Source organism: Empidonax traillii, unplaced genomic scaffold (genome assembly GCF_003031625.1).
Source record: "Empidonax traillii isolate 1590-97213 ecotype Southwest subspecies unplaced genomic scaffold, ASM303162v1 scaffold27:size3997909, whole genome shotgun sequence".
Lineage (NCBI taxonomy): Eukaryota > Metazoa > Chordata > Aves > Passeriformes > Tyrannidae > Empidonax > Empidonax traillii.
In genome coordinates, this window is record NW_020955220.1 from 3509464 (window position 1) to 3525781 (window position 16318).

At 35.4% G+C, this 16318-nt stretch overlaps 1 protein-coding gene across 2 annotated transcripts in view; it reads right to left on the minus strand.

Moving 5' to 3' along the window:
- The window catches only part of MYOF (myoferlin), a 69538-nt gene that overhangs the window by 1458 nt on the left and 51762 nt on the right, over nucleotides 1–16318 (minus strand). For both annotated transcript variants that reach the window (XM_027909309.1, XM_027909304.1), the window contains 18 exons: nucleotides 15922–16020; nucleotides 15454–15615; nucleotides 14785–14950; nucleotides 14088–14164; nucleotides 10669–10680; nucleotides 9235–9333; nucleotides 8553–8678; nucleotides 7675–7830; nucleotides 7471–7562; nucleotides 5959–6129; nucleotides 5288–5436; nucleotides 4932–5071; nucleotides 3856–3944; nucleotides 3682–3777; nucleotides 2979–3120; nucleotides 2558–2657; nucleotides 1478–1671; nucleotides 148–257 (listed from right to left, as the gene is read on the minus strand). In XM_027909309.1, the coding sequence (XP_027765110.1) occupies nucleotides 148–257; nucleotides 1478–1671; nucleotides 2558–2657; nucleotides 2979–3120; nucleotides 3682–3777; nucleotides 3856–3944; nucleotides 4932–5071; nucleotides 5288–5436; nucleotides 5959–6129; nucleotides 7471–7562; nucleotides 7675–7830; nucleotides 8553–8678; nucleotides 9235–9333; nucleotides 10669–10680; nucleotides 14088–14164; nucleotides 14785–14950; nucleotides 15454–15615; nucleotides 15922–16020 (2180 nt within the window). The remainder of the gene's footprint in view (nucleotides 1–147; nucleotides 258–1477; nucleotides 1672–2557; nucleotides 2658–2978; nucleotides 3121–3681; nucleotides 3778–3855; nucleotides 3945–4931; nucleotides 5072–5287; nucleotides 5437–5958; nucleotides 6130–7470; nucleotides 7563–7674; nucleotides 7831–8552; nucleotides 8679–9234; nucleotides 9334–10668; nucleotides 10681–14087; nucleotides 14165–14784; nucleotides 14951–15453; nucleotides 15616–15921; nucleotides 16021–16318) is intronic.

Consider the following 16318-nt stretch of genomic DNA (forward strand, 5'->3'; position numbering starts at 1 on the left):
AAACAAGAAACAAAACTGGCTTTTGTAAGTAAAGTTTTGCAAAGGATAACTGATGTCTAATAGACTACTAAATGTGGATTTTGTCAAGAACATCAGTGTAGCTAGATATTGGATATTTCTAACGCTATTGGGAGAAAAATATCTTACTTTGGTAGATCTAGTTTGGGGTTCATGTTGGGTTCATCTCTTCCTTTACCAGCTGGCCTTTCTTCAGCTTCTTTTTCATTGACAACTTCCAATGTCATTTCAACTTTACCCTTCAGAAAAGAGGTGACATGAGACAAGGATCTCATTGAAACAGCACTAATAGGACTTGCTTGGCACTTATACAGCAGTACTTTCAGTTTGGGATCAGCTCATTGTGTGCACCTGTGTGTTTCCCACTTCCTTCATAAAATATACTGATTTCTGTACTATGACAGTGTCACAACACAGTATCAGGGAATGACACATAGAAAAAACCAAATCACTGTACATAAAATCGTTCTGTTAATTCATCTATAGTTCTGTCTAAAGCTATATTTTTTTTTCCAATTTAGCAAAACAAAACCAGTTCTTTCAAGAGCAACACAAGGACGGCATATTTTCCAAATGACCAAGTATATTGCATTGGCCGGTAGATGTTTCTGAATATTTTTCCTCATTTATTAAATTCCAGTAATAAAAGTTTAAAGGCAAAAGCATTAGAAAGAAGAAGTGGACACACTTGAGAGGCTTAATATTCTGCAAATGATAAATATACATTTATATTCTTCCCAGAATAGGTTAAAATGCTTTTGGTTTTCTGAATGCATTCATAATCACAAAGCTAATCTGAGTTCTCAGCACTGAAATTTTTTATTTGCTGTTTACAAAAAATCCTTTGGATTTAAACTTTTTTCTTTAGTCTTTAATGCATTTAGGATGTCTCATGTTTCTCCCGTGCAATAATGTGATAAAATTACAGAATCACACAATCATTTAGGTTGGAAGAGACCTCTAAGATCATTAAGTCCAACCTTTGACCAATCACTATCTTGTCAACCTAGAACATGGCACTAAGTGCCACGTCCAAGCATTTCTTGAAGACCTGCAAAGATGGTGACTCAAACAACTCCCTGGGCAGTCCATTCCAATACTTAACAACCCTTTCCGTGAAGAAATTCTTCCTGATGTCCTCCCCTGGAGCTGCTTGAGGCTATGCATTCATTCACACAACAACTTACTTGGCTGCTGTTTGGTGAGATAACATGACTCAACTTGGCACTGCAGTCTTTCAAGTTAAACAGGGTTAAAATCAAACTAAATAAATTAAATATTAAGCTCACACTTTAAAACAAAAAATTGTTGCTGGACAAAACCCCTGAACTTGTGCATGTATTGTTCTTCTTACCCCTCCTCTGTCCAACCACTGAAAGACAATGGCTGAGAGACTCTTTATAATCTTTGTAATTTGTGAGCATGTTTGAAGTACTTTTAAAAGAAGTAACAATCATACCGCTAAAATACGGGAGCCATCCTTTTCAACGTAACACGGCCACCATCCTTTCATGGATTTCTGTTCAAAGAGAGAGGCAGTCCTGGAAGCTTTCTGAGAACTGTCTGCCTTGTATTCTGGAATCATGTCTATATCACACTTCTCTGGAACTTTTGCTGGAATGATTGTTTTATGTAAATCAAGTTCCACAAAGCCTAGGAGGTGGATAAAGAAATAAACACCACATAACGCAACCTATCATACAGCACAGTGGCTCAACATCAACCTTTTCTATCTCTAAACATGTTATACAGGAAAGACAATCAACAGACACATTACATTGTTGTATGAGGATGTTGTGAGGCAGGGAAGTGGGACACATCAGGCTATGTTTAAACCCATCTTGCTGGTGTTGATAAATTGGATTTAACAAGATCACCTCCACATTCTTTAATGTAAGATCAAATGCATTTCTATATACCCTTTATCTATTGATTCTTAATAAATCTCTTAATTTTTAATAGAAGATTTCCCCCACACACACCTAAACAGAAGATTACAACCATGTAATATGTAACTCCTGATAGTTAAGTGCATGATTTATCTACCTTTAATGACAGTTATAAATCATCTACTTGTTTTCAGATTTTGAGGCCTATATGGTTTGTATATAAGCTAAAGACTTTGGAGCTGTCTTAATACAGGACAGAGAATCTTCTGCAGAGCAATATGTCCAGAAAAGGTAGGGATTAATAACACTGTGATGTAGATCATTTAAACCTAAATTACAGTGTTATGTCAACGCACTTATTTTGAACTTAAGTACCCTTGTTTAAGTAATTTTACATTATAATTTCATGCACTTTGTGAGAGGTTTACTTGAATGAAAAGTATCTTGATTCACCTCAAGTAGATGTTTACTGAGTGAATACTCACTCATTCACTCATGACCACAAGTAAGCCTGTACTGTGAGGGAGACCAGGAGTTTCCCAGTATTTGCATGCTCAGTTTCTCACTCTGTAAACACAGTCCTTATGTGATATCATTCATTTTTATATCTTTCTTTGAGACAACAGTAATTATCTTATTAGAAATCTTACCCAGATAGTCATCCAAGGAGAATTTGTCATTATCCCATATTTGAATGATCAGTTTGGGTGGGATTCTGAATTCTGTCTTGTCAAGGCTCCAAAAATGTTCCTAAAATTTTAAAAAACAAAACCCAAGCACCTTTAAAAATTACTTATGAAAATTCAAAGCTGTAGTCACTTAGTACCTGTGAATTCTGGGAGTGGTGGAAGTATTACAGATCTGATCTTGCTCTTGCTCAAGACTGCTGTTGTTGCCAGTGTGTTGTTCCTGGCCCAAAGGCAAAACTGTATCTGGCCACAATAGCAGTTTGAGAAAAGTATGTGGAACTGAGCCATGTCAGAACTTCTACAGAGTTTCAGTACGTAGGTACAAAATGATCAGACTAATTATAATCCGTATTCTAAGTATTGAAATCTTTAGAATACTTACTTTTTTGGAAACTACACAGAGTTGCTCTGCTGGGAGGTAGTCAAAAGGAAAAACAAATCTCCAGTTAAAGTTCCCTTCACCATCCAGTGATCGGTAGTGAACATCAGTTTTCTGCTTATTTTCTTCATTTCCAGGCATCCATCTGAAAATACAGAGAGGCATGTCTGGTGTTTGCAGTGGGACTTTGCACTGTAACTGTGTCAGTAAGGGGATGCAAACAAGCTGTACGAGTTGCTCACAGAGAGCAGCATTTTCATGCCCTTTCTCAGTTTGGTTCCAATTTGGCACTGTAAATAGGAACATCTGAATTGAATTTTTCATCAGCTAAGACCAATTTTGTATTGTTGCTGAGTTCTTTTTTAGTAGAAATTAGATCAACAGCCTAGTAGTGTATTTCTCTGATTTCTACTGAATTTTTTACAATAAGATCAGGCAACATAAAAATGAAGAACCCAGGTTACATAGCATCAAATCTAACTCACTGCCTTTTCAGTTGCTGCCCATCTCAAGAGAAGAAATTCTGGGATCTTTTACCACAAAGTAACTGGTCATGCTTTATCTCATAATACTTCTGTACTTCTCTGAGGTTAGCATTTGACTTGGGTGAACCAAATAATCCTTGGAACCTACGGTCAAGGTATTCCCAGGATATCCTGAATGTTATTCATTTGTAAGCAAGGGTTACATGACAGAGTGCTCCTACCCCTTCACATAAATGTCACTCATTTCTTCCCCTGTGATGCTCTTTTCATCCAAAAGGACATCTTTGGTGTTCCAGACAATCACCCGCAAGACATACCTAAGAGAGATGGGGAAAGAGGATTGAATTGCCTCTGTCAGGGCTGTCAGTTGGTGTGTAATACATAGGGATACTCACTTCTTGGCTTTTCGGGGGGTGATGTTGAATGGAGGGCCTGGTGGTCCTAAGCTTTTTGGGAAAACATCAACCCACATCTGGAGCTTTCCCTGTAGCAGTGGAGAAGATAAGTGAAGGAGTGTTTGTTGCGTACAGGTTTGTCATGGTAGTTCTGTGGAACTGCTTACTGGCACACTCAGTACTAATTTTAGTGACCTACCTCATGTTACCAACGTGTCATGGGTTTATGTTTACAACACAGTGTCAGAACTTCTACAGACTTCAGAGCAAGCTCAATCCATCATATTACAGAATCTTCTTCAAATGAACAATGCCAAGAGTTCAGAGTATGATAGGGACATTAATTCCTAGTGAATTCAGTGCAAGTTAGGTGCCTAAATAGTTCTCACTGTTCTTTCAGGGGCGGTATTCAGCACAGTGTCATATAAGTGGCTGATAGTTTGCAGCTGGTGGCCTACCCAGCGTAGGTGAACAGGCCCCTTAAATACATTCTGAAGTAAGGCATCCAATGTAGATTTTACACTCTATTTCAAATGTAAGCCCCTTTATTTTTCAGAGAAGTTTTCTGGTTTCTGCAGAAACTTTCTTAAAAAAACCCCAACCACTGGTAAGTCAGGTAATGCCAGAAAACTAATGTTAGCCTTCGTTCCTCTCTAGCAGAGATGTCCAAATTGAGACTTTGTGTTTAAAGTTGCATCTCCGAACCTTGTAGAGAACTGGCAAGTTTGTTCTCATTTGCTGAATGCAGCTAGAAAGCTCTTGAGCCAAGCCATCTCCTTTATTTTTGGTGAGGTATAAATACATATTCCAATTTATTTCAGTAACAAAGTTATAAATAAATCTTTCCTAACTCCCACTCTGTCAGTGTTTAAGATGCCACTTGGAGGTCTTAATGGCAAAACACAACTGTCTTTTGTTATGTTTCTAAACTAACCTGCTTTAGATTTTCAGCCAAGTAGTAACGATTTGTAGCCCCGTTCCCCCTGAGTGATACCACTCTATTGACAACATGATATATATTTCAGAATTCTCCATTTCTGCATTTGAGAAACCATAAGTACACCTGTTTACAGTACCTGGGAGATGTTGGGCTGGAAGGTGCTATATAAGGTCCTTGTCTCCACATGTTCAGGTACCAGTCCCTGTGTTCTGAGGATATGAAGGGCTAGCCGCTCTTCAGCTGGACCAAGATGCTGATGCAGAACTTTGTTGGCTTCTGAAATAAAGGAAATGGCAAAAGAACAGGGACTCATGAACCACGATTTGGATTTGAACTTTAAAATTAAACCCAGATATTTAAAGTTGAGCAGAAAAATGCATTCAAATTTGAAAACAAAGATTTTTTTCTAATATTCCATAAATCCTTGAAAAGTTTTATATTTGTATCAATATGAATTTAAGACAGAAATATAAAATAAGTGAACAAACTCACCAGCTTCCTCCAAAGTATAGTCTCGTCCCCCATAGTTAATTTTTCTACCATTGTCAGAGATGATGGGAGGAGCATAACCTTTAAACCTGGCTACATTTTGCAGTAACTGGGTGGGTTTTAGTTGATCACGCCAGGTATTCACACCTGAACTTTTAGGAAAGCAAAAGAAACACATCCTAAAATTATTTACTATGCAGGGCATTTACATAACACATAAAATATATTTATTATGGTAATTCAGAAAGGGCAGCACTATAAGTGACTAGACTGAGGCCATTTGAGTTTCATACAGTGACATAATTTTGTATCACCTCAATTACCTTCCAAGACAGAGTGCTTTTTTCTTTGTATATCAAAATAATTTACACTAATAGATGCTTCCTTATTTATTTTCATGAGTAGATCAGAAAATACTGTTAAGTGTGAGATCCTTGGACAGAAATAACACACATTGCTGTATTAACAGAATATTAAAATGTTTGACATAATGGTTTTCATTCAAGGTTCTTCTGAAGACTTTACAGCTTCACTTGGAATTCAGATGATAGAATGAGTACAACAAATATCCATGAGAAGCCATAACATTATTAAGATGAAGGAAGCCCAGATTTTTTCAGAGACTGGGTACTTGATCTTAAAGATAAAAATTTTCAACAGACAAAATGACTTACATCCAATACTGCTGTGGGATGCCACAGTGAGATCCATAACGAGAAAGGAATCTGTTCTCAAGATCAATTATGGTTTCACCCACTTTTTCATCACGAGTCAATGTGTCATAGTCATAGACTGAAATTTTCAGATCCTTTTCTTGAGGCAAGAAGCAGCTGAGTTCGTACATTCTAAACATAAAAATGCCCAGTTAAGGCTATTCTTCTTTTAAGCAATGTTTCTTATTCTTAATATTAAAATATACCAACTAAAGAAGCACTTATTCATTTATTTTTGAACAATAGCCTTTACAAGATATTAAAGGGAGGTTTCCAATGCTAATAAATCCAGCAGTAGTTTCCATTCATGTTCCAATTTCTGTTTGTACTTATTAATAATTTCATGTGTACTCTTCTAGAGATTACCTCCTTCCTTTCTGCACAATGTATTACTTAGATGTTTTCTGTGCAGCAGCTTGAATTGGGACTGAGAAAGAAACTGGTGTGCCTCTACCAGCCACTCTGTAAAAAGGTGTGATAGTCTGATGGTTGTTCAATCCATAGTTTCTCTATGATTAGAAACTTCTAATTTTTTTAACCACAATACAGTAGGATACTTAAAAAATAGAGTCCAAATGTTAAGCTGCTATGACTAGAAGAACTTATTCTGTCATCTAGGTGTCCTACATAAAACAGCTATAGAGTTTTCTCAAAATTAATTCTCTGAATTTAAAGATATGCAGCCTTGTGGTTTCTACTACTGCTGAATCCATTACCATTTATGTAAAGTATTCCATGGTTAATTATTCTCTGCATCTCTTTTGTTTGTTTTATTTCTAGTTAAACTTTTGAACTTTGACTTCCAGAATAATTCTGAAAAAACTTGGAATTTTGAAGGTACTTTGTATCTGTAATCAATCCTCTTTGCTGTCTATTTCTTTGTATAGTCTGAACAATTGAAATCCTGTAGTGCATCACTGCAAAGTATGCTGTTTGAATGCTTTGTTATCCTTCCAGTCCTCCTCTCCACACTTCCTAATTTACCAAAATCCTCCTCTAACTCTGGACAGCAAACCAGACCCAGAATTCCATTAGCAATTATAAAGATGAAGTAACCTCTTCATTCCTAATTAGCTGTTTTAATTCATATATTTCAGTGCTATCATTAGCCTTTGATGGAAGGACCAGTGTGCTTGGGAATGCAGGTTAAGCTGATTACTCGTTGTGACATCCAAGTAGTTTTCAGAGTTAAAAATTTTTCCCTATTTTGTAAGCATATTTTGTTATCCTTATATGCATAGCACAGAGTGGTTTTAAGATAAAGACTTTGACTTCATGTACTTTACCCATGTGATACAGAAAATCTATAGCCTAGCCAAACTTCTGTGTTGTCCAATGATGTTTTACTCATAATTAACTGTCAGTATGACATCTGTGAATACAGCATTGGATATTTCATATAACAGTTTTTCTTAAAAAAATGGAGAAACATCCTAAAATACAGTAAATTGAAAATACAAAAAAGTTTGTTACCTGCCAAAAATTGGGTTGAGAGTGTTCGGCACGTAATTATCTCTGTCTTCAATTACCTTTTTACTTAGAGATATTTTTATATAAGGATCACACTATTAAAAATAAGAAAAGAATATTGTTAAGGAATAGTTATGAAGAACTAAGTTTCTTTAAAATATACTACACCAATTAGCTTGCGGTCATTGCAAAAGCAAAAAGTCTCACCAGCCCATTATTATCCTGGGGTTGAAGCTGCAGAGCTCGAACAATATAAATTCTCACAAGACACTCCTGGGGCCCACTGTCTGGCAGCTCCCGGAACTGGCGGGGAGGAGCTGGAATAGTGGGATCATCGGGCAACGCGTAGATTTTAAAGGATCCCTAAAAAGTAATATAAAGACTCAGTCAAGATAAATGTAGAAAAGTCACTCAGCTATGTTTGTTTTTTTCTTATTTATCCTACACATACACACTCTGGTTTATATAGGAATAGCAAAATTATAGCCTGATCCACAGTCACTTGGAAGTCTTTTGTTTTACTTTAATGAGTTCGGGACAACAAGACTTACTGAAAAGGCAAGGTCACATCCTCTGGCAATTTAAATTAATTCAGCTAGTTTTACGTCAACACAATTACTCAGTTTGCTCCAGCTGAGAACACATAACAACTATTTTGTATTTGATGCTCTCCAAAAGCATCGTTTAAGGTTTGGTTTGGTTTTTCTACATTAGCATTATTTTAATCTATATAAATCACAGAGACACAGAAATAGTAGAAAATACCTTTTCAAAATTCGTTCTAAAAATGTACTTTGCTCAGAATGTCTGCAGATGAAACTTTAGTCTGTTCAAGAGGTTATCTGGGAAGGTTCTGTCCCACACATACCAGGGAAGATTACCTTAGCAGGAATGATACTTATTTTAAATTAACATGTATCACATTCTTTTATACAGAAAGGTCTGTACCTAAGTAGTTAGAAGCAACTTTTGCCCCTATTGATGCACACATCCGTATTTCACCTTGCATAAAGACCTACTTTAATGATAACTCCTTACTTAGACTGCAACTATCACTTGGTTATTGCCCACCATTTGAAACTTACCTTGAATTCCCCAACCACTGATGGATCGTCACTGTCCTCAGATTTGCCTCTGTATAGTTTAAATGTATCACAGAAGTCTGTCAAGTTATTAAATTCAGGTACTTTTTCCAATTCACAGTCATACACCTTAAAAAAAGGAAAAAGTAAAATGAAAACAATGCAATTTAGAAATTACCATTTTTATATCAAAGTGGAAGCAAATGCAATGTTTGGAGAAGATGTGATCAAGCTTCATGTAGGCCTTGTTAAAAACAGGGTGAGTATCATGCCATAAGCTTATTTTTACTTTCTTCATTATGTGTGTTAGATAAGAAATAAAAGTGGTCTGACTTCAAATTTTAACCAACAAACAGTAAAATACTGATCCTCTGTGCTCATACTTTATCAATGTGTATGTTTATTTGGGATCTGCCTGGCACACAAAGAAGTCAAGAGTAAAACTGTAAAAAAACTAATGCTATTAAACTCTTAATACATCTCCTAACAAGTGTAGTTAAGTAGAAGAGAAGCAAAGATACCTTAAAATTTTCATTTCACCACATGAATTAGTAATGAACCTTTACAGGAAATCAGGTAGAGTTAAGTTTAGACGAGCATTTAAAATAACAGAGGGCACAGCTCTGATCAGGTCTTGAGCCTATAAACTCTGAGATACATGCATTTATTTTATCCTGAGCAATACCTTTAAAGTGTCATATCCCTTTTTAAGATACTGTCCACATTTTTCATGTTCTCCTATTGAAGCATAATATTTGCTCCACCAATCAACAATTTCTTCCTCCTTAAAGAAAAGCAAATTAAAGACTTATTTATTAGGAGATAAATCCTCTTTTATATCATACTGTACAGCAATAAAAATGAACAATTAAGTATCATAGAAGATAACATACTCTAAAACTTATTTAGGTAATATTACAACTTAGGTAATATTAAAGGTTCATCTGAAAGAGAATTAGAATGTAATTAATTATTAAGGCTAAAAAAATGGAATGTCTCTTAGCCAGATATAGGTATCTAGTCTATAATTCAGCTGTGTTGATAGTCAACAGCCAGCCACCTCCAAGCATGTGATTAATTACTGGTATCTAGACACCTGTCTCAAAGTACCGATTTTGGGAGGTGTGTGTATTTCTCTTCTCCAGCTTCTGGCAGGGCAGTACAGCCTAACCACCTGAGTTCTAAATTAGTGGAGTCAGAGGATGTGCAGATACACTTTGCTGGTGCAGTCATTGCTTCAGCTAGTAAGGAAAAACACCATCACACCTGGTATTTGTTACAGGGATTGCGTGACTGTAAGAACTGTAGGAACCACAGTGAACGTGGTGAAACTTTCCCAAGGGATAAATGTGCTACTTGCTTCCAACATTCCTAGTTATTTCAAAACCACTGCCATGTAATAAAGCTGGGACAGACCTGTAACTGCTCTAAGCATACATCATTCCCTTAAACCAGTGGAGATTGCCTGTATCGTAACAGAGTCTTGCAGTTGTAGATCTACCTTAATGTTTACTGAGTGCAGCTCAAAAGGAGTAGTGAGTCTTGCCCCCTTAAAAATAGTATTTCAATAAGCCTCATGACACCCTAGGTGCTAGCAATCTATACATTCCACTAACACAGTACTTATTTAAGTCTGATAATCACTGTGTTTAAGAGAGTGCTATTTTCTGTATTCGTAGAGATTGCATAATATAATTATTTAGCTCTGAAAACATACTTCCATTGGTAATGACTAGTATTCATTCACTATGAATGAACATAATTAATAGTATTCATTCACTTTGTAAATTCTTTTTTTTTAAAGACTTTATGGATTTAAAGAGAATCCTAAAGTATTATACAGATCATTAAAAGTGAGGGTTTGTTTGGGGTTTTTTGGTTTCGTTGTTTGTTTTGGTTTTGGTTTTTTACATATATATAGGGTTTCTTATTTCAGCCTTTCGTATTTTCCCAAATTTACCATATCACAAGTTGACTGTAGGTTTTACGTCAGAGATTCAGAGATTACAGTTCTCACTCACATGCTTAAAATGATAATTTAGAGGCAATATTGATATACTGATTTTCACCTGGATATCTCATTTACATGAAAGCAATGTGTAAAAGCAGTATACATTACCTTCTCTGTAAGCTGCTCATGAGGATCAAGTCATAAAAAAAGAGCAAAATAGAAACAATGGTAAGGATATGATTTGTAGAACAGTAGACTGTAGACAGTTAAACAAGCTTTAAAAGTTTGAGGGTTTATATACAGAATGTATGTGAATTCAGACACCATGTGTTTCACTCGTGGTGGGTTTTTTTTGTTTGTTTGTTTGGTTTGGTTTTGGTGTATTTTTGGTGTTTTTTTGCTGCTGTCACTATGTTCTAGGTATTATGCTGGAGCATAAATATGTATAAATTTTGAAAAGCAGATTTTACACAGGACTGTAAAACATTATCACCCTGTGCTTTGTTCTTCACATAACAAAGCAAAACCGAGAGAAGCTTGGGTTTTATTGTATCATTGTAGTGTTACAGTCTGGATTCCATTTATTGATTTCCACAGTAGCTTCATTCCCCACTTTCATCTGCGGTTGCACAGAGCACTGGATTTGATTTATTTCAGATGAAAAATGTTTCTAAGAGCACTTACAAAACTGAACCTATTCCAAAGATTCTTTTCCAAACAAATTTCACATACGTAAGATTTAAGTGGGGTTTTTTGCTATATTTCACTATTTGCTTCTCTATAAAGTACTTTGCTAATGCTCAACATCCTTTTACTTTTCCTTCTAATATGATGTCACAATTGTTTACATGCTGTGGATTTTCAGGAGTCTGAAAAAAACTACAATGGATTATAAGTAACAACCAGTATATTTGTGTTTATAGATCTATCCATATAAGTGTAAAAACAATGTGCACAATCCAAAATGCTTCACCTGTTAAATCACAGATACCCATACTTATGACCTGATAAAAGCAAGCATCATGCATCCCGTCTGGAAGCCATGATTAGCAAGTGTCATTTGTGCCAGTGCTTTTTATCATACCTTGTGTTTTCATTTAAAAGCATTAGCCATAATTTTTTGTGCAAAGCAGAAGAAATGTGCAAAAACATTTTATGAATACAAGCCAAGTGCATCAATAGGTCAGGACTTCACTCTGGTATATCATACTCATTTACTCCCATTTCTCTAAGTCATTATCTTGCTGGGTTGTTCAGGTCTACTGCATCTTACAAGTCTTGTCTAACTTCAAATCAGAAACATAGAATAATTTTTTAAGGTTTGCATAGGACTGTCATTTTCTGAAGACAGTTGGAGTGATTTTTTCCTTGGAAATCATACCATTAGCAATTTGCAAAACTTACAGACAGAATTCATCAGGTAATTTTGAATACTTTGCCATATTTAAATTTTTTCCCCTTGATATACCTTCAAACGTCTCTTCAAATAATGCACTTGGGTAGTTTTGGAAAGAAGAGATTAAGAAAAAAAAAATTAGACTTCAAGACCTTCTTTAAAAATTCCCAAAGCAAAAAATAGTCTTCAAGCTTTGGATATTATTGTTATTGAAAACTGTAAGCAGGATGTCCTTACAGAATGCCAAAACATGGAATAAAATGCCATATGATAAATTAGAGATTTTGGAGTGAGATATTCACATGATAAAAACAATGTTAACAGTTACTGTCCTTTTTAAAAGGTATCCAATGATTTTACTGTAGCTTGTCATACAGGACTTTTTCAGGACATCAAGAGTGAACTATTAGGTTTTTGAACAATTTGGAATTACGGAAAAAAATTTCTAAGATGCAGTGGATGCCTGGAAAAGTTAAGAGTTAGAATTTTACTTTGTTTTCCACAAAGTAGACTTCTAGACAAAGTTTAAATATTAATAGTGTAGTTAAATAATTCCTGTTGTGTTTCATGCTTTTACTACACAGATTCCAAGTAAGCTGAAACATAAAATAAGTTTTTAGTAGTTTCATACATATTTTATGTGCATAGTAAGACTTTTGGATCAAAGATACCTTAATATTCATAACTAATTATACCAGACTTGGGAGCATCATCTCCTCCAAAATCTATGGCGGAGCTGGCAAGAGATGTAGACCCTCCTGAGCCCACCACATTAATATTCTGGTCACCTGCATGCATTAGCTCGGTACATACATACATGCACTGTTGTTGGAGAAGCCATTTTGCTGAGTGCTGTTGACATACTGCTTAAACACTGGAAATCGGAATGTAACTGATGAAATTTTGATGTCCTCAAAGTGTTGTCTGCATAGCACTTACACTTCCCACAGTTGTACTTAATTTCAATTTCAATTGTTTGGAATTTTCATTCCTCTAATATAGATGCTATCACCATATCTATAATTGTATTTGGCTTGGATGATGTCAAACTATATAGTACTTAAATTTTTCCCTTTATAGTTGAAACTACCAGGTATAAAGCACTTATATTAGAAGAGAAAATCTATTTCAGATAAAAGTTAGAGACTGTTCTAAGTTAAATATTAAGGAAAATTTACATGCATGATGACAGTAAACACAAGACCATGGTCTATGAAATACTTAAATTAGTCTGAACTTTAGGATACAGAAATTAAGAAATGAAGGAAGAACAATGCAATAATTAATATACTCAAATAGCAGTGAGAGTTGGAAAATCTAAATTCAGTGGTATTTACTTTGGGACCTCTGCAGTAAAGTAAAATTTTCCGCATTTTCAAAAGTCAAAATTGTGGATTAAGAGCCTGCAAAATCACTATATATTAATGGGCATAACTTCTGTGCTTCCTTTAACAAAACAGCCATCAGAAATTAATGAAAACATCTTCTAGGTAAGGGAGACATTTTACATTCCTAAAAGAACTGAAATTTTTTCCTTGAAAATGCACTGTCGGGAATTTGTCTCCACTAATGTTTCAACTCAAGACTAAAATTCTGCAAGCTAAATTATTTTTTACCTGGCAAGTAAAACTGTATTGTGGTGGTCCCGAAAGAATCAGAGCAGTAAAGATATTCACAAGGCACAACAGAAAAGGAAAGAAGAGAAGCGTTAGTGCAGATAAAACTGTTTCAGTGGTATTGGGTTTGGATGACTTCAAGGTAAGAGAGACAAAGCCATGGCTGTGACAAAATCAATGGCTGAAGGTCGGCACCCACCAAAACACACACCTACTTCTAACTCCTTTACCTAGAACTGCTCAGTCTGTCCCAGATTAGGCAGCTCTAACCACCATCACTGAGCAACTGCTAATGTTCTATCACGCACTTTCAGCAGCTATTGAACAAGTGAATTAATTCTTAAGCCACTGGGCAAACTTTACCAAGCACAAAATGCTATAGTTTGATGTTTACTATCTGAAAACAAAGGTTACAATGATGAACATATTTCCTTTGCTTTTCTGTCACAAAGTATCTTTGCTCCATCTGGCTTTCCAGAAGGTTGCATATGTTTCTGACAGTTTTGCTGTCTAGATAGTTTCTCAGAAATCACAGATCTGAAGAATAAAGTCAAGCATCAAATTTCAAAGATTACCTGAGCTGTTAGCAGTGGCTGTGTGTCTTCCATATCAATTACTGTATCCTGGCGAGGTGCAGCAGAGAGCAGGCTAACTGCAAGCCAAAGGTTTTATTAAGGCAATATGATGTTGGAAAAATATCTTACTAAACAGTTTTGTCAGATTTGGAATCCACACAGTTACAGAAGACCTAAAATAATTAATTTGCTATGTGTTTGTTTCTAAAGAAAGCAATTAGTTGCCATTTTTTTGCTAAAACCCCACAATATATTTTTGTGCAGGACATGCAAACATTTCTCAAAGATATAGATTTTTTTTAAAAAGGAGACAAACTTGGAAGAAATATAGAGGAAAATGTCAATATCGTATTCAGAGCATTCTTGCTGGAATCCTGGGTTGTTGCTTTGATACCATTGCAGGAGTAATCTGCAGGTAGTTAAATTCCAAGTTACATGAAAGAGGAACTTAGGGAACTAGCACATCAAGTATGAGACTGGGCTTGCCTTTGTAGAATGTTCTCTTACGCTCCACAGAATCTTGCACTAATTAATACTCTGTTTTAGAGTTTCTTTCTTTCAGACAACATTATCTCCAAATAAGTGCACAACGTGAGGTGGCTGGATATTCATCAATACAGCATGCAGATTAAACACTGAAGGTAGGTAACTCTAGCATCTCACAAGAAAGTAGAATTTTTATTTTCCAGCTTTCTACCTTTCAGTTGTGGTGCAATGTCCTCTTTAGTAGTGTAGGGGTCACAGCGAAATCTTTCCAGTAAATCAATAGTACATTGTCCCACGATGGGCTTCCGTCCAAATGGTCTGTGGTCTATTACTTTAATAACAAGAGATGGACTGTATAACTCCTCTTTTGGCAAAAGCTAAAAAATAAAAGGTTAGAGTTTTTTTATAATGCAAAGAGAAGAAAACTGAAGAATAAAGATTTCCCCCCTTAATCAGACCCATTGCTTCATTTATTTCAAATTGAACTATTATGTTTATGCTGTATGGTGAATGAAAACTTTTAACCTTATATTATGAATTAATAAAAATCAGTATGAACAATTTTAATTGCCCCAAGTCTTGAATTTTCTTGCCTCTTGCACAGATCCCATCATAGCAGTAGGAAAGTAGCCACATATCTACAGGTAAATTAATGCCTTTTCAAATAAAAAAAATATACTGCATTGGATTGTGTATATAAAATTGTATGTCTTATCAATGACTGTATAGACATGTTTACATGATATTTATTAGAGTTTTCAGGCTCATAAATTGCTTATGGTAAGTCAAAAACATATGCGTGAGTTTTTCTATTCAGAACAAATCCCTGACTTTAAAACTATGGAATAACTTATTTTGCTATAGACAGTTTTTAACGTACAACTTTCATGAAGAGAACAGAAGATGGAAAGTTGGGTGTCTTTTTGAGGTTTTTGATCACCACAGATTCCACCATTTCACCCCCACATTCCACAATGAGACTTGGAGACATAACAGGAGCCAGTTGGTAGTTTTTCATGTTTCTCAATCCCCAAGCCAGAATCTGTAAAATAAAATCCAATACAAGCAAAAGTGGGAAGAGATATGAATATGCTTAATATAATACTCAGAAAGTAGTAAGAAAGAAATAAAGTCTTTTAAATAATAAAATTTGACTGGCAAAATATTTCAAGGTTCTAGTTCTAGGAAAGTTAATGGAAACAGTGAAATTCCAAGACACTTAAAGAAGAGAATCCCCCACATTTCTCACTATGATTTTTTAAGTTTTCTTTAAGCAAATACACAAATTTACTGTCTAGAGGATGAGATGACTGTACTTGTATTCAGTTAGTTTTAGAGTAAGCCATACCTCAACAGCAGTGAGTTGAACTACTGGTCTGATTCCCTGAGGTACCATGTAAAGCTTTGGTGCTCTTTGTGATGGAAGAATTGGAAGGTTGGTACCACCCTATTAAGACATGAACACGAGTATAAGTTTTTCTCATCTTCCTTAGCTGAAGTACCTTGCAAGTATTAAGTTAGTTCTTCACATATTCTATCACTTTAAAAGGATATATGTATCATATTATATTACACATACACACACAAAAAGAAACATATACCTTGTCTCTCAAAATAAGTTCTGCAGCAAAAAGAATGTCCCCACTAGCTTTGCCATTATTTGTTACAGGATACCAGAGTAGTTTTGGTGTGATGTCCTCTTCTGGGATTAACTTGACCATGGGGCAACAAACACTTCTTCCAAG